The 22,902-nt window shown below is 34.6% G+C and overlaps 3 protein-coding genes across 5 annotated transcripts; all 3 read left to right on the forward strand.

Annotated features, from left to right (window-relative positions):
• The first annotated feature begins 169 nt into the window (after nucleotides 1-169).
• On the forward strand, nucleotides 170-11,971 carry LOC136776239 (uncharacterized). Of its 2 annotated transcripts, none has more exons than XM_066731629.1 (11): nucleotides 170-1,047; nucleotides 2,169-2,266; nucleotides 2,327-2,473; nucleotides 2,549-2,668; nucleotides 2,743-2,893; nucleotides 2,961-3,090; nucleotides 3,165-3,318; nucleotides 3,389-3,577; nucleotides 3,645-3,764; nucleotides 4,017-7,164; nucleotides 7,256-7,625. In XM_066731629.1, exons 1-11 carry the CDS (start codon nucleotides 741-743, stop codon nucleotides 7,477-7,479), a joined length of 4,788 nt encoding a protein of 1,595 aa, XP_066587726.1. In that variant the 5' UTR covers nucleotides 170-740; the 3' UTR covers nucleotides 7,480-7,625. The 2 variants fall into 2 exon arrangements, with proteins under 2 accessions (XP_066587726.1, XP_066587725.1); XM_066731628.1 differs by adding an exon at nucleotides 8,723-11,971 and having other exon boundaries at nucleotides 174-1,047; nucleotides 4,017-7,783.
• RSG7 (Regulator of G-protein signaling 7) lies at nucleotides 4,052-19,003 on the forward strand. Of its 2 annotated transcripts, XM_066731630.1 has the most exons (13): nucleotides 12,660-13,042; nucleotides 13,447-13,573; nucleotides 14,561-14,802; nucleotides 15,086-15,182; nucleotides 15,270-15,320; nucleotides 15,404-15,559; nucleotides 15,644-15,867; nucleotides 16,014-16,240; nucleotides 16,334-16,447; nucleotides 16,521-16,646; nucleotides 16,789-16,975; nucleotides 17,095-17,187; nucleotides 17,539-19,003. In XM_066731630.1, exons 3-13 carry the CDS (start codon nucleotides 14,593-14,595, stop codon nucleotides 17,602-17,604), a joined length of 1,551 nt encoding a protein of 516 aa, XP_066587727.1. In that variant the 5' UTR covers nucleotides 12,660-13,042; nucleotides 13,447-13,573; nucleotides 14,561-14,592; the 3' UTR covers nucleotides 17,605-19,003. The 2 variants fall into 2 exon arrangements, with proteins under 2 accessions (XP_066587728.1, XP_066587727.1); XM_066731631.1 differs by lacking the exons at nucleotides 12,660-13,042; nucleotides 13,447-13,573 and adding an exon at nucleotides 4,052-4,104.
• Nucleotides 19,004-19,275: 272 nt separating this feature from the next.
• On the forward strand, nucleotides 19,276-22,845 carry LOC136776374 (nose resistant to fluoxetine protein 6-like). The gene is made up of 9 exons (XM_066731843.1): nucleotides 19,276-19,788; nucleotides 19,849-20,188; nucleotides 20,255-20,537; nucleotides 20,642-20,971; nucleotides 21,048-21,241; nucleotides 21,307-21,433; nucleotides 21,495-21,684; nucleotides 21,996-22,138; nucleotides 22,205-22,845. The coding sequence occupies exons 1-9, from the start codon at nucleotides 19,527-19,529 to the stop codon at nucleotides 22,391-22,393; spliced, it is 2,058 nt and encodes a 685-aa protein (XP_066587940.1). The 5' UTR covers nucleotides 19,276-19,526; the 3' UTR covers nucleotides 22,394-22,845.
• The last annotated feature ends 57 nt before the right edge of the window (nucleotides 22,846-22,902 follow it).

Consider the following 22,902-nt stretch of genomic DNA (forward strand, 5'->3'; position numbering starts at 1 on the left):
TTCTTCGTTTCTAAAATATTTTTAAAAATACTATGTAAAATGATTAGTGTGAATCAAACATAAATTGTATACTTAATTAAAATCATCTGGAAATTTAAATGATTATTTTAAAAAAGATCATCTTCATATCAAAGATCATTGTACTAGTGTAACTTTAAAAGTAGAAAAATAATTTTAGTTTAATTCCATAACTGTTAATTTTTGAAAATAACTGTCCTATAAATATCAGATTATTGCTCTGAGTATTGTTTGAAAAAAATTGTTTCATATTTCAAGCGGATTTACGAGAATTCCAAAAGAACAAAAACTAAAAGACCTTAAAATAAGTTTTAACAGGCATTTATGTTAATAAAGTTATCCAAACAAGTTAAAAATTACCGGACAAATTTATTAAGCTATGGTGGCAGAGGAGAAATTAATAATAAGCTAATTTTTAGGTTAGTTTTTAATGGATTGCTTGTGTTTTGTATCCTGGAGGTCTAAGGAGGGGTTATTTTGGACTAAAGTTCAAACTGAGTAAAGAATACAGCCAACACGGGGTAACAAGCAGAAAGAGAGAAATGTGGTGTGCAGACTTGATAGCAACAAAGATGGCGGCTGGAGTGTGAGTAGTTAGTGTCCGTTTTAACCAGGCGCGGTGACAAGTTGTGGAAGAAGTCGGAAAAGACGACCGTTCCCCAGGAAGTTCGAAATCCTTGTGATGCAATTTCGACGTATAAGATGTTAGAGATATTGCAAATATGAGCGAAGGAGCGGATTCGACAACGCAGATCAGCGAGAGCTCTGTTACGACCTTGAAAGCCGAGACTAAGTCCGATGAATCCTCACAAACGACGACGACGACGACGACCCCAACGTATTCCGGCAGGAGGCCACGATTTGGTACGGGATCAATCCCGGCCTCTCCGTTTATATGGGTCGACGGCAAACAAATTCGGAGTGCCTTGGCCTGGACCAAGAAACAACCACCACGTCGAGTGAGTTTCCCAACGAATGACACTCACTTGGTCACTGGATATCTGGAGCCTGCGAACCCCTGGAAACACGGTGAGACTTACTTCTCCAAATTATACTACTCCAGAAAATCAATCATTGTCTATCAGTCATAGAATTTATCGAAAACGATCAGCTGAGTCTATTAAACCTTGTTTTAACTTTACGAGAAAATATTCTTGTATACTTTTTTTATTCTTCTTTTTTCCAAATACTGTTGAAGAATTATTTGTTTTTTAAAACAAGCTATGATATTTTGTATTTATTAGTCTTATTAATTTGTTTAAAGTTCTGTCTTAGTATATTACATATTCCAATGAATAATATGATAAATTGATAAACTTATTTAAAACAATCTAATGTATCCCAGAATATGTATGTATTGATACAATATGCATGCAATGAATAACAAAGCTATTAGGTTTTTTATAGACCGTGTCAAGTTAAGAATATTTAAGATTTCACAACTAGCACTATAGACTAATTATAAATTTAGCTTATTTTTAAACCATGGAGTGTAGTACATTTAAAATTTTTAGATAAGTATAAGATATAAATTGAGTTTTGGTTTAAGAAATTTTTAACCTTTTTTTCACATGCTATAAATATTAAATTTATTTTTATCTCTAAACTTGTGTATCTGTACATTTATGTGTGTGCCTTTGTGGGTTTATGTAAATTAAACTAATACGTTCTCTGTGGAATGAGAAGTAAGAAATCATAAGATTATGATGAATTATAGTTTTTAGTAATTTTTCTTGAGCTAAAAAAAAGATATCACATTGACTTTTTAGAATGGGGGCAAAAAATAATTCAATCACTTCTTTATAAGAAAATGATACTAAGAAAAGATGAAAATTGAATTTCATCTTTTCCCTTTGCTTACAGGCTTAAAATTTGCATCTTTCTTTATCCTATTGAGATAATTACTCTGAGGATATAAAAATAGCATTCTAATCATTACCACCATATACAAGTTTTGGTGAATCACTTACCAAATCCGCAGTGAACGTTTTAAAAATAATAATTTAGAAATAATTAATACTAATTGGCGAAAGCAAAGAATATTGAAAGATTAGAAATAGGATGCACACAAGCATTAAAAAGTATAATATCTTCATACAGTTAAATTATATATTATTAAGATTTGGTATTTACAGTTTGTATTTTTTCAGCTGAAAATGTGAATCAGGATGACTTAATATCAGCATATAAGGATTCATGTTCGAAACATAATACTACTCCATTGGAGAATGTTGTAGCTCAATTAGAGGTAAGTTAAACATTTTTTTTAGGGGTTAAGAAATTACTTGACAATTTTTTATAATTTTAGAAATTAGATGTATTAGATGAGCGTTGTGAAGAATTTTCTTTGAAAGGAGTAACACTTGATCAGCAACACTGTGAATCATTGGAGGAAATTTTTAAACGGGTTCAGTTCAAACGAATTGACTTAGAAGCAACATCTTTGGATGATGAGGTATTTAAATAATTATTAAAAGCTGTTATGAAACGTTATTAACTTTATAATCATAAATTTTAATTCAATTTACAGAGTGCAGTCATTTTGTTTGATATGCTGGAATATTACGAATCCACTAAACACTTAAATGTTTCAGCCAATCAAAATATTGGACTGAGGGGCTGGCAAGCATGCTCCCATATGATTAAAAAGGTATCAGATGATAAATTATTTAACATGAAAAAACAACAATGTTAATATATTCTAAAATTAATTTGTTTACATAGACACAGTGTTTGGAACAGCTGGAGGCACGGGACGTAATACTTAACGAATCAATTATGAATATATTGAGTCGCGCAATACGATTAGTCTGCCATTTAAATGTTCTTAAACTAGAAAACTGTGGACTTTCTGGTAGATCTATTGTGATGTTAGGTAAAAATATTTCTTTTTGAGCCATAGTATTTCTCTTGTACATCTAACCAGTAAGTTTTCCCGACAGTCAATTCTCTCAAATTAAATACTGGAATACGGGAGCTTTACTTAGCGGATAACGGGCTTGATTTTTACGATGCTATACAGCTTGGTTCCCTTCTCAGAATAAACAATCACTTACAATTGCTGGACATCAGGTAAGTATTTGATAAAGAAAATAATATTAATAATAGTAATAAGATTTTTACACAGTAATATTTATTTTATGTAGTAATAATAATATCCAAGATGAAGGAGTTCGCGATATGTTAGATGGGTTGATAAATCAGGTAAGCGACGATAAGGAAGGAAAAGGATTGAGCATACTTATCTTATGGAATAATCGATTAACCCAGAAAGCATCACCTCATCTTGCTCGCATTATAGTGAGTAATTTAATTTGTAAATTCCTATAAATTGTTAAAAAAATAATATTAATAAATTATTGAAATACAGACATTCTCAAAGACACTGGAGACTTTAAACATTGGCAAGAATTCTCTTACCAGTGAAACGCTGGTTGTTATCAAGGACGCTTTGATTAAAAACCGAACTCTTTTACAATTGGGAATGCAATCAACCGACTTAACTTGTTATGGAATCCTCGCATTAGTGGAGGTCATGGAGAATAATGAAGTTTTACAGGTAACGATTCTACTTCGTTGAAAACTGAGAAATCAATTATAACGACATCTGATTGTTATTTTTGCAGAGAATAGATTTACGAGACAACGGCATACAGATGAGAGGGATGAAAGCTTTGATGGACGCTATAATAAAAAATAAATACATCACTCAATTGGATTTGGACGATAAACCACGTGAGAGAATCGTAAGTTTTGACACGAAAGCTTTTTAAGCTATTAAACAATAATAATAACTTTAAAATATCAATAACGATAATAATAGCTTAAAAATATCAATAATGATAATAATAGCTTAAAAATATCAATAACGATAATAATAACAGCGTTAAGATATCAGTGATGATAACAATTTGAAAATAGCAATAACACAATCTAATCTTACGAGAAAGATAATACTTTTTGTTGATAAAATTCTAAATAATTTGTTTGCCAAACAGGATGGTAGCCTGCGGCAATATATGGACCTGGTAGCTGAGATTCGTGACTGTTGCGCGAGGAACGAAAAGAATCGTCCATCGAATGAAAGTACGGAAGACCTAGAGAGTCCCCAGCATCAAAGTAGATATTGTAGCGCGAGTTCCCGTAAAATCTCGCTAACCTGTCAAACACTGCCATGTTCTCCTCCACCCATGGCTTCAATACGTCCTGAAGACGGAGGACGTTCCATGCTCGAGCCGAAGCGGAGTAGTGGTGGCCGCCTCCGTTCTCCAGCTCCTAGTCCAATCCCATCACCAGTAGCCAGTCCAGTCCCGAGTCCATCGCGTAACCGATTTGTCGTCTCGAGGGTACCAGAAACCTCGCTGAGCTCGACAAGTTCCTCAGCATCCTCTTCACCAATAACCCCACCGTCCTTCGGTTCTTTATCCAATTTTTTCCCCTCTACGTCCAGCAGATCCTCCAGGTTTCGCGTATCCATTGTCGAACCCGCCTTTTCCGCTTCCTCCTCCTCATCAGCCTCACCAAAACCAGTCGTATCTTCTTCCAAATCCAACGTCACGATCGGCTTCGATTACAAAGTTGACGATACTGCCGATCCTGACGGCCTGGTCAAACCGGAAGTCAAGGTTACCGACGATCGCAAAAACACGGGTAGCGTAGAGGCTTTTAGCGTGGAGCCTGGACAACAGGGAAATAGTACAAAGAGCCTCAACGACATTGTTAAAAACGATGAACACGAGGCTTCCGTTAACGATCGGGATAAGTTCGAGGATCACGCTGATCCTGGCAATAGCAATAGCACGTTGGATCGTTCTATTAAGTGTCGGGAGCTGGAAGAGAGCTCAGCCATATCCATGGAAGTGTTCGAGGATAGGACTGAGGAAAAGATAAGCAGTGTTGCTCAGGATTCGACTGAAAAGTTGAGTCGTTCCATTAAACGTCAGGAGAAGGAGTTGGGGAGCTCAACAATTTCCATGGAGGTGCGTGAATGTAATAACGAGGAAAAGACGCAAAGTGCTGCTCAGGATTCGACGAAAGATAATGCAATTGCCCAGAGGCAAAATTCCAATTTGAAAAAGTTGCTGGCACTGTTCCAGCGACCTAACCATTTCTTGTCGGAAGCCACCAGTATCGCACAGTCTGAGCTGAGGATCGCTGTGAACGAAAATGTTAATAACGTATTAGTTTTAGGTGACAAGGTGCACCAGTATTTCAAGGATGAGAAGGAGAATTCCTGGACGAAGGATAAGGAGCAATCTCGGAGCATCCAGACACAGCAGCAAACTGCAAGAACGATCGATGTATCCCACGCAGCTGCAACCAGCAGCCTTACTGGCATGATAAATTCGTTGAAAATGGATTTGACCGTGCCTTCGCATAATCCGAAGACTCGGACTGATGATCATGAGACTCGAACCGAAGCTTCGTTCGATAATCAAAGCATTAAGCCTGACGAAGACTCGGCTCCAATTGTAAATAATCAATCGTTACCTGAAAATGTGCAATCAATTGACGAGAGGGAACGTTCCTCGAACGATACTCTCAGGGCTCACTCAGACGCTTGCTCCAAATTTGTAAATAATGCTCCGACGAATAATGTTCCAGAAAATAAGAGGACTGTATGCGTACCTAAATTAAACGATATACCTGAATACTCTGTTCTGGAGTTGAGTGAGAGTGGCCATAAAGTGGGAGAGACGGAGTCCGAGGCTTCCGTAGGCTATACAGATTCCAGCGTGGGAAATATATGTGATAGAACAATCCCGTCAGACAGTATTAACCTGACTAGTGATAATTTTTCAGCGACTAATGCGAATTGTGATAATCTAGAAGTAGTAGATAATGTAAATATTGTAGGTCGACTGGACTATGTAAATTTGAATGACGATGAAATAGGTCTGGATCTCACGAGAGCTGACTGTCGAGGCTCATCAGTAGGAGCTCTCGGGGGATCTGCTGTAGATATGGAAAATTTTGAGATGAATTTGGGAGAAGTTACCAATATTCGTAGGGATGATGAGGAGAGCGAGCATCGAGTACCAAATCAAACCAAATCGGAGGAAACTTGCCACAGGCACGATATAACGCATATCGACAGTACAATTGTAAATAAAATTAATATAGAATCAGCTGAATTTGCAGATAACCATTGTCCTGGGAGAGAGTCTCGAGACGAGGAATTCAAGGTCAAAGCTACGGATAAGGGTAACGAACAAGAAATGGAGGTGCTTTCTAACAGTAAGATAAATAATTTGGAGTCCAAAGTGGAGGATAAATTTCATGGTGAGGAAATAACAATAGAGATGGATTCTGAACACGAGACGAATAAATTGGAATCCATGATTGAAGATGAAGTTCAGGATAAGGAGATAATAATAGAGAAGGATTCTGATCACGAGACGAATAACATGGAGCCCGAGATGGAAGATGAGATTCAGGGTACAGAGACAACGACAGAGATGGATTCTGATCGTGATTCGAATAAAATAGGATCTAAAATAGAAACTGAAATACACGATGATCTGGTAACAACGATGATGGCTTCGGATCGTGTGTTGGTTGAAGGAGACTCTGCTAGAGTCAACACTACTACCGAAGCTGATGAACTAACAACGGAGATAGTTTCCAAGCCCGATATTATTGATATGGATTCTAAGGTAGAAACTGAAATTCTGGATAGGAATATAACCTTCGATATGATTTCTGATCTCGAAACGGATAGGCGGAAAGAATCAAAGGACCAGAGCAACGAAGAATCGACGGAGATGGTTTGCGATAAACTGGAAAGCAAGATGGAAGCTGAAATTCTGGATGAGAATATATCCTTGGATATGATTTCCGATTCTGAAACGGATAGGCGGAAAGAATTGAAGGACCAGGGCAATGAAGAATCGACGGAGATGATTTCCGAAAAACTGGAATCCAAGGTAGAAAGTGAGGTTCAAGACGATACGATACCAGTGGATAAGGATTTTGAAAGCGAAATGGGTAGGCTGGAAATATCCAAGGATCAGGGTGACGATGAAGCGACTGGAAAGATTTGTAATCTCGAGACGAGTAAAGGAGAAATAGCGATAGAGATCCCAACCGAATCCCAGAGGGACGATCAAAACGAAGGAGAGGAAACCGTGGATTTTTGTGGCAAGGGTATGGAGGAAACAAAGGCGTCTGCCAAATGCCATTCAGAAGAGAAGTCAGAAGTTGAAGAGCTAATATTCTGCATGACCGATATTTCCAGCAATGGAACGTCCATCGATGAACTCTCTCCAATCAACAACTCGAATGGCTCGAGGCCGGCGAATTTTCTACCGACTTCCTTGTCGTCGACGAGCCTCCCGGTGGAGAAGCCCGAGGTACATAGGAATAGTCAAGATTCGGGGATCGAGGAGACCGTGTCCACCAACGACGAGGAGCCTCGGGAGGATCGGGGGAAACCGAGGGACAGCTTCCAGGAGAGTATAGACTCTGGTATCGGATCCGAGTCTTCCTCTGTTTGCGTTCCCAAGGTCGAACCCGAGACAGACTCCACGAAGAAACAACAAGGGGAGGCTATATGTCCTGCTGTTGACCTTGTCAGCGAAATGGAGCAGGAAGTCGTTAGAAAGGGTGCGAATATGGACGATTTGAGCTGCTCGTATCTTGAAATCGTTAAATGTGCTGTTGTGACCACTGCTTGCTCCATGGCTGGTATCGATATTCTCAGCAATGCATCTCCTGGAGTCATTTCCAAAGATAGTGATACCGTTATCCCTAAATCTCCTACGAGGTAAGTGAGCCTTGTTAATCTAATACGTTATCTGCTAACTCTATACCTATCAAGAATTAAAGGCAAGCTGTGTTGTAATCGTGGAAACATAATCGTGCTTATATTACCATTGTAATTAGTCATTGTTATCTGTATGGCAAGTTGTTATTACAACATTATCAGCAAATAATTAGCCTATACGATAGGTTCAGTGTTAAGAGTACTTTTAAGGAATCTATTTTGTTTTATCTTTTCATTTTATACTTACATGATTTCTTTGAAAGAAACGTTTAATTGATTTGATTTATTATCATACAAATCGTTAAGGGGTAAAAACATCGATCGAAAGGTATACAAGCGAAAGATAGATTTTATAACGAATTACGAAGGAAATTTTTTCTGGTAAAAATCTGATATCTCTTTTCATTGTTCTACAGGTTATGATTTTGTAATTGGTGATTCTGTTGTTTTAATTATTTTTTCACTCAATAAAGAGCTTACTATTGCCTCGCTTTTTTTATTTCGACGAAGAAAGTTTCTTGTTTGCTTCTATTTCTTTTTACGCCCAGTCTCTTCGTCCTTAATTTCTTTATTTGTGACCAGTAACTTCTTTGTCTTTACTAATTTATCCGTTTATTTGCTCTGCTTGTGCATACCAATTAAGTATGATCATTTATAGAGAATGTTTTCACCCCTTAGCACTGTCGAGATCCAAAGAGTCTAGTAAATAATTATACTGACAGTTTTTATTAGCTGTTAAAAGGTATGTATCACAGATCTCTCTTATATGTATGTGAAATTAATCAATTAATCATTTCATTCGTGGATTTTTTTTTCTTAGTAATTTCAATGTGGCTTTTAATAAAAAATCTGGCTATTTTAAGTTTAGAAACAGAGAGGGAGAGAATATTGGAGTTCTAATCAAGCGATTGAATTATAGATATTCTTCTTTTTTTTCAGTAATGAGTAGCTCCGATGAAGAAAGCGAGGAGGAGAGCGATAATGAAACGAACGAAGAAGTGGAATATAGTGATTTAGATGACGATGACGAGGAAATCGACGAATTTGAAGAGTTAAAAAAGAGTCTGGAGCCTAAATACCAACGTTATATAAATTGGCGCATTTGAAAGATGATAAAACTTAGAAATCTTACAAAAATCAAGACCAGAAGAAAATGTTTCAATAATTAAATCCACTCCAATCGGACGAATTTCATATACTCGATCTTCTTTCGCTCTCCACTTGAGAGGAAAGTATTTCAGTTTTAATTTGCTAGGTTTTTTATGATTATACAGCAACGAAGAAGTGAATGGACACTCCAAAGAAATTTGTTCAATCTTTTATTTGGAAGAATCGCTTTTATCGAAAACAAACAAACTATAGGTTTGGGCTTGCCATAATAAGAATGATATCGATAGATTAAAAGAATTAAAAAGTAAGATCAAGCTAGACTATTAACGTCATATAAATTAATTAAGAAAACAAATGAGACGTTTACTGCAAGTGACTTAACCCATACACTTTTTGCAATGATGATGAATGTAATTTTATATTAAAAGTTTATGGAAAATATTGCTTTCAGACTTTCATGAGTCATCTGAAATAGGCTTTTTAGCTATTTATACTTTTCCACACTTTTTTGCTGAAAATTTTGTTTCAATATATTCGAAAAATAAAAAAAATCAATTTCAAATTTTCTAGAAAATCTGTTAGGCCACTTCTTAAGTAAACGTCTCGATTCGTGTACAACTTAATCCCGTTTGACAGAAACGAATTTCATACCTACGGTTTTTATTTGTTAACTTTTTTATGACTGCGTATCAACGAAGGTGAATCGACACCATATAGGTCTTTTTTGACACTTTCGGATAATAATTTTATGGATGAAAACAAATCATGTTTGAGTTTTCCACGCGAACATTCGCGTCGAATTATTTAGAATTAATGAAATAAGATAAGATAAAGAATATATATATATATGTATAAACCAGAGCATCGATCATCGTTGAAGCACAATTTTATAAAACGTGTAAATAATGTTTAATGTGTAATGAAAAATGTTGAAATTTATTGGGAAAGTATGATTGCTTGCAAAGGCCGATGATCAAGTACAAGAGAAGCCTGAAAAGTTATTATCTTAATGTAGCGAACTTGTCTAAAAACTACTAAAAATGAAAGAAAGAAAAATTCTCGAATTACACAAATATGTATTATTATGTAAAAAGAAACAACAAATTATATATTTTAAACTGTTAATGTATTTGTGCGTCATGCGAATCATAGCTTAAACCGTTGCGAATCGTTCGATTCTCATCACTTGGGAATTGTTGCATCTCTTAACTTATGCAAACAAAAAGAGATTGTACGGTTTATAAAACAAAAGAAACTTTGTTAAGGGAATAGAAGGAACTTGAAGAAATAGCACTAGAAAAACTGCAAATATGGACTCAAGTCAGTATATTCGTGGGCAAGGCTGCTAATAACTTAACTTAAAATTCTTATTGTTTTTTGTTTGTGTTTAGATTTTAATTCTTACGTAGCATATATTTTATTATACATACACAAGTACAGATTAATAACTATATATTTTTGTATAGCCGTAGGAAACTTTTTAGACTTGAGTCTTTGATTCTCAACGAGAAATAAAAATGTACAAAGTGCTTAGGATGTAGTAGAAGTAGGAAGGTGAAACAAAAAAGTTATCTGGTCTAGACGAGAATGTCATTTTAGTGTAAATCTTGAAATAACTTAAAAAAAAAAGACAAATCCCTCCTTGTTCGAAAGAAAATTTTAGGGAGAATCATTTATTTCTTTCTGAATCGAGGAAATGAGTTTATTGTAGCTTTTCTCACATAAAGGTCAACTTGACACTATTTTCGTATATTACTTTTTGCAAGATATCCTTCGTACTGTACTTTATCGTTAATGGAATCAATACTAAATTAAACACAATTAAGCCATAACGTCGTAGCTATTACGTAATTATTATCGAGGTCTCCTTGAGTTCTATTTAACTAAGGAGATTCGTCGTTTCTGACGGGGAGAAAGTTTTTCTTATCCCTCAAGAATTGTAAAGTATTATTCAACAGTCCTATTAATGGCTGCAAGTAAACTAGAGTAGAATAAAATGAATTTAAAGTGTCAGCACTACTTGCTGCAGGTGACGAATTTCTATCAAGTTTTTGCATCGATCATTCATCCTTCCCTCGAGATCCCAGCTCGATTGTTTTTTTCTTGTCTATTTAATTTGATATTATAATAAATTAGTTGAATGTTATTGCTGCAACGAACTATCGTGAATTTCTTGTACCTAATTAATCTGTTCAATCGCTCTGATGCGGACAATTGTTGTAAATCATGAATTCGTTAATGTCTTGCACCTGATTAATCTGTTCAAACGCTTTAATGCGTACAATTTTTGTAAACTCTGAATTCATGAGCTTCTTATACTAAATGATTTTTTAAACATTTTAATCTATGAAAGTTTGATAAATTATGAATTTCTTACCAAAGCATTGGCTCTATCGTTATACCGCGTAAAGTTTGATGAATCATGAATTCGTGATTTTCTAATACCAAATTAATCTGTTCAAACGCTTCTACATGTACAATTTTTGTAAATTATGAATTTCGTACCAAAAACATTTGTTCTACAGTTCCAACGTGTACAACTTTCGTAAAACTTATTGACTGTGAAAACCTTTGGAATGGAGCAATCGTTCATTTGATAACAAATTTTCAAGATAAAAATATATTAATGTTTCCCATTATTTAAGAGCAAAAAAGGCAAATCACTGGGAACAATATTGTCTATGATTGGTCTCTGTATTTACTTTACTATGCATATATTAATATATTATATATACATAAATATGGATATAAAGGAATATGTGAACGCATGCATACATACAGTCACTCTTATATCTGTAGAATAAAAAATGACGAGTGCCTGTGCCTGTGCCTGTGTGTATTTTGTGTGTTTGTGATTGGGAGACGCGTGCGTGTGATTGTGTGTGTGCATGCATGCGTAAGAATTAAAATTTGTACATAAGGAATGTGTCACTCTAAAAGAAGTTTTACTGTCATCTTCGATATTATTATATATATTATATATACATATATGACGCTATGCAGAAATGTATATGAAAGAGAATTTGAGTTTGAAAATTTTATCAAATCGAGAAATATAAGAATAAAGACGATATATTGAACTTATTCTGTTTTTTTCTTTAAGCACACGCGCTTCATCTCAACTCATGAAGCTGCTTAATTTCATTTGTTATTTGTTCTTATTAAAGTGTTAAAGATAAATTCATTGCTTTTCGATATACTGTAAACTATAGAAATTTTCAATTATTCACAAAATTTTATCTTTTTAGCTGTAAAATTAAATATTCTTTCCTATGCTGCATTCGATAGGAATTAATGTGAGTCCGTGAAATGAGAAATGAAGCAAAAAAGAACTTCAAAGAAAAGGTTGATTTATGAGAATAAAATTAAAATTAAGAAGGACCATTTGATTGTATGATAATAATATTAATTGTTCTGTAGACTGTCGTACAATGGAAGAGTATTATATCAGTAAAAAACGTAAAGTCTGGAAAAACCAATTTTAAATTATAATTAACATTTCTTAAAACGTTAGCAACAGTTTTTTTTCTCTATTTACAAGATATTGTATATGTACATTACATATTTTATTAGCACAATTATTGTAAATAAATATTAGTAATAATTGCAATTTCCATTTCCATGACTTATTAGTGTTTGCTCAGATACGACATTCTTCTATTGTACGACGGAGAGGAAGGGAGAAATTAAAATGGATTAATTAGAAACGTTTCTTTTGACTGTACATGAAAAGGGGAAGTTTTCCTGTTTCACGCAGTCGCATTTCCACGAGATACGCGAAGACAACAAGCTAACTGCGCAAGGCTTTGATCTGCCTGCTAAAGCAAAGCGTGGGTGCTCTGTGAGATGGCGGATTCTCACACTTTCAACGAGAAAATCTTGCGAGAAAATACGCCAACTCTCCAGTGTCTTCACTTACGTACAAATTTTTACACTCACTGTTTTTCAAACACTTCTGAATTTCTGCTGGTCCACACCAGCACCGTTTAAAACGCCACCTTCGTAAAAGGAGAGAGTGCTCCGAACAAAAAAAAAAGTATAATTTAATAATTAACTAAAATGCCATCATCGCGAAGTACGAATGTCTACTATTGTGAAATAACAATTGAAATTTAACTGTCTTAACGATTCTCATTCTTCTCATTCATGGTAAGGAAACGCGATATCATTTTTTTAGATTACTTATCACACACTCATATATACATATAAACGCGATAATATTCTCGATATTTTTCATTTGTATTCATTCTCTCGCTGCACACATTTTAATCAAATTTACTATTCTAATTTCCATATTAATTAACGATTTATTTCTGAACTCTTTTAATTTCATTCCATGCACCCTTTAAATATTTTGTTAATTTTAGTCGATTCTAGTGTGGAGATTCTCTAGTGAAGAATTAGAAAATTTTAGTGATTTTTGTTAACTTTTTGGAAAATCTCTTTTTTTTGGCATTTTAGCCAGAATCGATTATTATTTAGAGTTCTGACAGCAGTGGTAGATAGAAGAGTGTTTAACAGAGACGCTTTTATTGTTTACCATGTAACCACAGAGGACCCAGCTTCTTTTTCGAAAATTTTGTATTTACCGGAAAGCTGCTTTTAATTCGCGCATAAACTGCAATAAGGATGCAGCTGCAAAATCGTTTCTCGTGAACGATGAAACGACCAGCCTTTCTCGTAAGTATTTTTCATTCTCCTTTTGTCTTTTTTTTACTATAGAAATAATTTTCCACTTTCCAAAGATCGTACTTCGTTAATTTCATTGGATCAAAGTGAGAAATTTTGTGCCACTAATCCATATTGCTTGCATTGTTGGATATTATTGAAAGACCCTAGCGTCCCGATAAAGGAGGCATTCTCCTTGTGTTACAAAGAGGAAATGGGATTGAAATTATTGGAACGGGAAATCCTTCTTGATAAAAGACCAGTAGAATAGAACGAATACACCTTTAATGAGCACAATATAAAGCTAAACCCTTTTATATGCCCCAGCCAATAATTTCCATTTCAAATTAATTTTCGAGCAATTGAATTTTATCAATGATACAAAATAACAATGTTTCTCGAATTAAATAAAAATACTGAGCTTGAAGAGACAAAATTCGAACAAGGGAAAAGGTTTATCCATATAGAAATTGTTTACTCTCATTAAAAATAAAAGCAGAATCTGCAATGTTTATACTGATAAAATTTTTTGTAAACTGTATATAACAGCACAATCATCGGTATTTTTTCTTTCATGGATTAATTATTTTCTTATCGTTCGGATCTTGTTTTTATTGAGAATACATTTTGCCCAAGGTAGATCGTTATTAACAAAATCTGATATGCTTTTTGCAAGTCGAAAGATCATATATAGCTGTACGTCACAGGGTCCGTTGGTAATCAATACTCTTTGCTTCTACCCTTATGTTCTGGCGGTGGAAGCTTCATTTTTAAACCAGTTTTGCACGTTTACCAAATCAACTTTAACAAATTTCCCAATAAAAATGGTCAACTATCATATACAAATATCATGATAAAATTTTATAAATAATATGTTGACATTTTCAATGGTTTTCAATGAAAAATTAAAATTGAATAAATTTACCGAGGAATTATCTTTAGTTTTAGGACAGGAGTGGATTATGGCAAATTAAAAATAAATGTGTTTTTTGTTTGCAGGAAATAGATGCTAGGACTCCCTTGACGTGGATATGGTAACTATGAGCTCCGAAAAATCGGCTTGCCGCCGGAAGCCGTTGGGAAGGAGTATCGTCAAGGGGAACCCTGATCAAGCTTCTGAAAGGGATCGTATCGATCGGGATAACAAAGCGGAAGAATCGGCGGAAAAAGCACAGAACTCATCCCCACGCATCACTGCCTCTTGTGCCGAAGACACTCCTAATTATCTTGTCTATAAGAAGGTACTAAAAATACATAAACGAGCCTTCTTTTATTCACCTTGATAAATAAACCTTTAAACAATTTTTTTTTCTCAATATTTAGCAATATCAATCAATCTTCCTGAACCTCGCGAGTAACAATATTTAAATTCTTCAATTTTACCAAGATTCGTCAAATATTAGCAACATTTTCGTCAAACGTCTACCTCTTATTTTAAAAATATCCATACGATATTGGAAAATAATTCTATCTCAATTGTTTGATGTTTTGTCTCATCTCACTTTTTTTCATTGTTATTAATAGATGGAGGCCATCGTAGAGAAAATGCTGGACGAATCTAGTGGCGTCCCTGTGAAAACTGTCAAGAATTTTATGACTAAAACTCCATCGGTTTTTACAGGTGGATGCTTTTATTTATTAATAAATAGAAGGAATGCTAGCTTCAAACGTGCACTTTCTAAAATAAATGTTAAATTTTGGTCTTCAGGTGCTGATCTAATAGCATGGATGATGAAAAGTATGGACATTGATGATCAGGGTGAGTGATCCTTTAGTCACTAGTGACTATTATCATAGGATTTCAATCATTAACACGATCAATTAAAATGAAAATTATTTCAGAGGCACTTCATGTAGCGCATCTCATGGCTTCCCATGGATATTTTTTCCCTATAGATGACCACTGCCTTACTGTCAAGAACGACAACACCTTTTACAGATTTCAGACGCCATATTTCTGGCCCTCGAATTGCTGGGAACCGGAGAACACGGATTACGGTACTGCAGAGAGAAAATGTGCAAAAAATTAATTAATTAATCTCACAATTGCATTATTAATAAATTTTTGTTGTAAAATCGTAGCGGTTTATCTATGTAAAAGAACAATGCAAAATAAAACACGTTTGGAGTTGGCGGATTACGAAGCGGAGAACCTCGCAAGATTGCAAAAAATGTTCTCCAGGAAGTGGGAGTTCATATTCATGCAGGCAGAGGCACAGAGCAAGGTCGACAAAAAGAGAGACAAATTGGAGAGAAAAGTTTTGGACAGTCAAGAAAGAGCTTTTTGGGATGTTCATAGACCAATGGTAACACACACACGCATATGGTCAACTTTTATATATTTTTTTTTTTTTTTTTTAAGATTGACATATTCTGCTCTCCATTTCTCAGTATCTTATTTTAAATCCTAAATGTTTGATATAAAAATAATACTAGACTGCTTGTTTTTCAGCCTGGCTGTGTGAATACAACGGAGCTGGATATAAAAAAAGCTTGCAGAAACAACAAACCAATTTTGAGGCCCAGTAAGCACTCGCAGTTGGGGGTTGCCGGTGGTAGAATCTCGCCCCAGAACGAGTCGAAGACAAAATCAACCGTGGAGTCCCTGCGAAAGGAAATCGACATTTTAAAGAAGAGACTCGATAGGCGAAATATCAAACTTTCCAAAGTTGCTGAGGCGTAAGTCCATATTTGCTGTGCAAAAAGGAAAACGAGTATTCGTAACAATTTTTTGTTTAACATTATTGATACAAAAGCATAAAATTATTTCAGATTGATTGGATACTTTGAACAATATACCGAGTACGATCCGTTCTTTGTTCAGCCGGAATTGACAAATCCGTGGATCACCGACAATCCCGAAATGTGGGAACAAGACAAATTTGCGTGAGTTTGAAAACAACTTATTTAGATTGAATTTATAAATAGAAATTTGTTCACCTGAAATTCTTATCATCAGGAAGGAAATATCAGCTAGAAGAGTGAAGAGATGGGCCTTTTGTCTTCAGGAATTACTGCAAGATCCCATTGGCAGGGAACAATTTATACGTTTTTTGGATAAGGAGTTCAGTAGTGAAAATTTGAAGTTAGTTTATTTTATATTTCAATAAGGGAAAATCTGCATAGCATTTTAATATAGTAATTCTTTATTCATAACAAATTCTCAATTGGGGAACATTAAATTTTCTTGATGAATTAATTCGATAAATAAGCAAATATGATTTTAGATTTTGGGAAACCGTGCAGGAATTGAAAGCTTTACCTCAGAAGGAAGTACAAATTAAAGCAGCGGATATCTGGAATGAATTTTTAGCTCCGGACGCGAGCTGTCCGATCAACGTTGACTCCCGTTCGTATGAGAGCACAAAGAAAAATTTGGAGAAGCCCGATCGATGGTCCTATGACGTTGCTGCGGTTAGCTATGCAAACAATTCTTCGTTAATTATAAAATCTCGCGTTTATTTATAAATTATTATATATTTTACGAATTTCTTAAATTCTCTATAAATTCAATTTGAGTAAATTGATTGCAGGCCCACGTATATCATTTGATGAAGAGCGACAGTTATTCGAGGTATCTACGTTCGGAAATGTACAAGGACTTTTTAAATGGATCTAAGAAAAAGGTCAGAGCCGTTCATAAATACTTTTAGTCCTGGTAAAGCGAAACTTCGAGCTATGCTTGGGTATATTTTTGGAATTGCAGAGATAGAAGGATGGAAGAGAGGAAAGAATATAGGAGAGATAGTTTGTATGAAAGAGAGAGAAAGAGAGAGAAAGAGAGAGAAAGAGAGAGAAAGAGAGAGAAAGAGAGAGAGAGAGAGAGAGAGAGAGAGAGAGAGAGAGAGAATGGACGTGTGTATCAGAGAGAGACGTGACGTGCTTTAACCAAAAGCTCTAATTGTAATTTATGTATATACAAAATTATTTGTTAACTAAGAATTATAAATAATTCATATATTTCTTCTATGTTTTAGACGTCGGTAAAAGGTATACGTTCTATAGTTTCCTTTACTGGACGTAGAGACACTGCAACCGCATAGCACGACCTCTAATCCTAGCAAATTCCATTCATTGATAACGCACAATAGGAATTTTGTCCGATAAAGTCGAAAGTGATTCAGGAGACCTAAGAGAATCAGGATATCCCTCGATAAATCTTGAAGAGTACCTTCGTTTCACGCACAGTTTTCCTCTTAGATGCACAATTGCAGGCGATATCACTTGGATTTCTTTATTGTGTCAAATTTTTGCAGAAAATAATCTTTATTAGAGCTATAAGAAAGCTTTTTGTCATCAAGTTTTATAAGCTTTAAGATTATCGATTCGTTGCTGAACAGTATCCTGCTTGTAAGCCATACAGCACTTAGCCAAGTCTGATAATTAATTATCTTTAGATTTTAATTAGCGTTAATAGTGGAAAATCTGGTAAGTTAGTTGTCTTGCACACCTCTTGCAAAGGAGCAGCTTTGTCACATTTTTCTTTTTGCAAATGCTCCGATAGGTTTATTCAAAGGGAACAGGCAATTTTTTCCTGCTCTCACTATTATAGTATACACTTCGTTGTATTTTCTACTATCGATACAACACGTGGTATTCATATTTTTGAATAATTTAATTGGTCAGGTATATAGTATATATACATACATGATACAACGTGAGTGTATATATATGATATACAGATATAATGTTATAAAGAGTTTACTGAAATTATAAAAGTTAAGGAAGAAATGCGTGTTATGACCTATTTTCATATTGATGATGTTTACTGAAAAAATAATTTTTAAGTTAGATTATATAGAAGAAGCAGAAATGACAGGTTTAATCAATGGAGAGAAAAAGAAAATTTGTAGATAAACATTGTACAAATTACGGAATGGAATTCTAAGATTGTATAGTAAATCAAAATATCAGTGTAAGTTAACGAGATTTAAGGATAAATAATATGAACATAAATTATTGCATAGTACAAGACTGTAGTATGTACACTAGTTGTAAGTTTCTCAGATAAAGATGTATTAAAGTTTGTTACTTGCATTTCTATTATTTCCCAAATAATCTTTAAGAAAATTTGTTCTTTTTATTATATTATTATTATACAGAAAACTTTGTAGGATGGAAATTTGCAGAACCTGAAAAATGAAAATCAGTATCAAAATAATGTTTCGGAAATAAATAATAAATTGTATCTCTTTAGGATTTCAATGATAAGCTTCAGAATAAATATTAGTTTCGGAGTCTGAAATTCGTAAAAAATAAAGCAATAATTTTATATCCTTTCCTCATTAAAATGTTATTCTAAAAAAAAAATTAAATACCAGACTACTTGACTTGGCTAATTTTTTTCTGATTACCAAACATTACAATGTCATGAATTCTACTATTATCTATTTCTGTTTACATTTCGTTGCTCCAGCGCTAATGTCAAGTTGTTAATTTTCACTTTTAAGACAAATGTCTCTAATCTTCTCATTAATTATGTTTATCGCTATTACCAAAGCAAATTATTCATTAAAGAGATAAAGACACGTTCGTTGTAAGCTATAACTTCAACAATAACAATTTTAATTATAAAAACAATTTATAAGCAACTAAACATTTTCATTCACGCAAGGTATACCTGCAGCCACGAATATTGCTTTGTAAATAAAAAAAAAAAAAAAAAATAGAAATTTTGTTACGTGACGTTTTACTCGACCATTGTTAGTTTCACGCACAACACGAACATCTGGTATAGAGAAGCACTATCGAAAGATTTTATTGCGTTATTAGAACTAGACTTTTCTCTTCCATATAGGATAAAGATTACCCAAACTTGCTTAGGTTTATCATATCAGAAATGACTGGCCCTCTACTGAAATATAATCATCGTGACACAGCGTTTCTACAGTATTATATTTACGGTTAAATCCAGTAGTACACTAGTATCACAGCATTCACAGATCAGGAAGTAGCTGAAATAAACATGCCTGGGACGATCGTGTCGTTGATCGTGACAGTGTTGGCATCTCAATTTTCATTAAAGCAATTCTATCGAATCTCTGACTACAAAGAGTCTTACGGTGAATCCAAATTTTCCAATGTGTCCAATCTCTTGGCTCCCAAGAATTTGCTGCAGTCTCACGTGAACAATGTTTTCGCGGAAAAATCGGAAAATGGAAGCTGCACTGCCCAAATTTTACTGTATGCCGAGGGTCTGGCTCGGAGGGACACGTGGGCCTTAAAAAGTAACGAAATTATCTTGAAGGTCCATTACAAAATTTTGTAAAAAAAAACTTGCATTTCAGTGATAGATTCGTCGACGAAAATTCCATCCGGGATTCTGGAAGGGAACATACAGGATCTGGGAATGTACGACGAATGCATGGGAGTACATACGATGATAGGAAATACCGAGTTACGTGGAAGACATTGCATGTACAGTTTTGCCATTGGTAATCTTTCGCTGTATTACCCCACTTTTTCCATTTGTGTACCAGCAGCTTGTGACAATAATTCCATAGCTTACATTTTAAACAATTCCCTAACACATTTGCCCATCATTGACAAAGCTGACATTCAACTAAATTCTGCTACCTGCTCGAAAATCGAACCAGAAGAATGGGAGACTGGTGCAATTGTCACCCTGTAAGTACTATTAAAAAATTAACAATTTCAGTGAAACCAAAAATTATATTTTTTCTATTTTTTCAGGTCGTTTTTTTCTATATTTTTTCTGCTTCTGACCATTGCGACGATTATCGATATTGCAAACAGAGTTTCAGGTAATTACTACCGTAGCTATCGTCTCCAACAATTATCCAGATTCTCGTTTTACACGAATGCTCTTCGAATAATTTCCTGCACGAGCAAGAACAATGAGACGATACAGATCTTGGCTGGAATCAGATTTTTGAGTATGTGTTGGATCTTACTTGGCCACGAATATATCATTGGAATGATCGGTGGCTACATTAATTTTGCTGATGTTCCAGATGTAAATATTGTTTTATTTTTCCAATTTATTTGTTTCCAAGTGCAATTGTTATGTTCGTTAATTATTCAATTATTTCATCTCTAAAATATTCTTTGCAATTTCAGTGGCTTGACTCTGCTAAGTCCTTGCACATTACTCTCGCGTTTTACGCGGTGGATACATTTTTTGCGATCAGTGGCTTTTTAGTGGGATACGTTGTAATCAAGGAATTGGTCACTGGACGATCCTTCAATATCGTGACATTTTATTTGCATCGATACATAAGGTTAACACCAGCTTTGCTTGCACTTATTCTCTTCGTTACGTATTTTCTGCCACGATTAGGATCCGGTGCACACTGGGATCCAATCGTGGGCACAATGGCAAGTAATTGTAAGGATAAATGGTGGACGATTTTATTGTACGTGCAAAATTACATGAATCGCGATGAATTTGTAAGTGAATACTTGTTTACAAAATATGCTCATTTTTTATTTTATTCTTTTTACTTATTTTGAAGTTTATATCTAGTGCGTTCCTCATTGTTGGTACTTGGCAGTGGACATGCAATTATTTTGGTTCTCGCCAATAATTCTATATCCTTTGGCTAGGAAACCTAAATTGGGTTACATCATCCTAGTCACGTGTTTCCTGATATCGATCATTACTCCAGCTGCTATAATTTATGCAAATAAATATCCAGTTTCGATGGGAGCGAATGTCGAGTAAGGATATATTCTGTTTCTTTTTTATCGTAGAGATAATTAAATTGATCAATTTTCCATTACAGTTTCAATGCAACAATGGATTCGTTCAATGCTGTTTATTTGGCTACGTATTGCAGAGCTGGTCCTTATATCTTAGGGATACTCTTTGCTTATTTATCTATTAACAGAAAATTGGAATTGAAGAAAAGAGTAAGCGAGAATAAATTTATGACCCGATTGTTGGTGTTTAACTAATATGTTTGTATTGCAGAGTCATATCGCTGCTGGATGGTTACTCACAATTTTATCATTTGTTTTTGTTACTATGATGACCCAGCATTTTAAATCAAAAGATTACGAGTACAACGCTGCGTTGGAAGCTTTTTATGCCTCTGTTTCCCGCCCTGTATGGGGCTTTGCGATTCTTTGGTTAATTGTTTCGAGTATTCATGGCTATGGAGGTATTTATTTTATCCCTATATAAATGAAACGTTCACTGTAAAAACTGACCTGAGCCACACAAAAAATTTGCAAAATTATAATTTTTCAATAAACTCTTGTGATATTTATAAACGAGCAAGTGATGATAAATCAATAATTTACTTATGTTATTTTGCAAAATATTAATTCAAGAAGCAATTTATATAAAATTAAACCTTTATTCAGGAAATTCTTATTTCTCTCGGATTGATCTTGCATTGATCGTTTCCATTAAATAATAATTCTATATTTCATAATGACAATTTAATAACAATAATTTATCATTTTTAAGGACCAATAGCTGCAATATTGTCTCATCCATTTTACATCCCATTAGCACGAATCTCCTATTGTTTCTATTTGATTCATTTCAATTTTCAAGTAGCCTTGAATAGTTCAACGAGAACTCCTCGTTATTTCAGCAATGCTACGACTGTAAGTACCAAATAATTCCAGGTGGACGTTCAGTAGATTATTTCTTATACTTTTTTTATTTTCCAGACGTTGGTTGGTTTACACGAAATTGTTGTAGTTAGCTTACTGGCATTCGTAGGCTCGCTGTTGATGGAGTCTCCATTTTTAGTTTTGGAAAAGTTGGTGAAGGAAGCCTGGCTGAAGAAGAAGAGCGAGTCCAGGGAACAAATAGTCAACGAGATAGACAGCGAGAATGAGGAGCAGAAGGATACATAACTCTCTTAAAATAAATAATTTTGGATGTTCTCCAGATAGACTTAAATCAACAAAACGATACTCAAATATTCTTATAAGAATGTCTCTCGCAGGTTGCCTATACTGTGATTGGATCAATTAGACTCTATAGAGAAATATTGCGCGTACCAAAGTCATATATTTTATTTATTGAGTATACAGGGGGTGTAATATTAAAATTGCACTTTGATAGTGAAATGCGTTCCTGAGGACTGCGCGATTACAGCCCTTCAGGCCCCATTAAAATCGTGTAATGGTTGCAACGTTATAGACCCTCGATGATAAACATTTATCGAAACTTCTGAACAGCTGAGACTGAGTCGCTGTGCCGTATGACGTCACGCGAATCACGCAATAGCGATGTTTGGATTTAAAAATTAAAGATCAGAGAGTCTTCAGAAACAGCCTGCGTTAATTGAGTGCAATAATTTTGTAATAGATTTTAAGTAGAAAAAGTAAAATTTAACGGGGCGGAGGAAATAAACGTTTCA

The sequence above is a fragment of the Prorops nasuta genome, unplaced genomic scaffold (genome assembly GCF_024137725.1).
Source record: "Prorops nasuta isolate Cenicafe-Biocafe unplaced genomic scaffold, Cenicafe_Pnas_1.2 PNAS00009, whole genome shotgun sequence".
Classification (NCBI taxonomy): domain Eukaryota; kingdom Metazoa; phylum Arthropoda; class Insecta; order Hymenoptera; family Bethylidae; genus Prorops; species Prorops nasuta.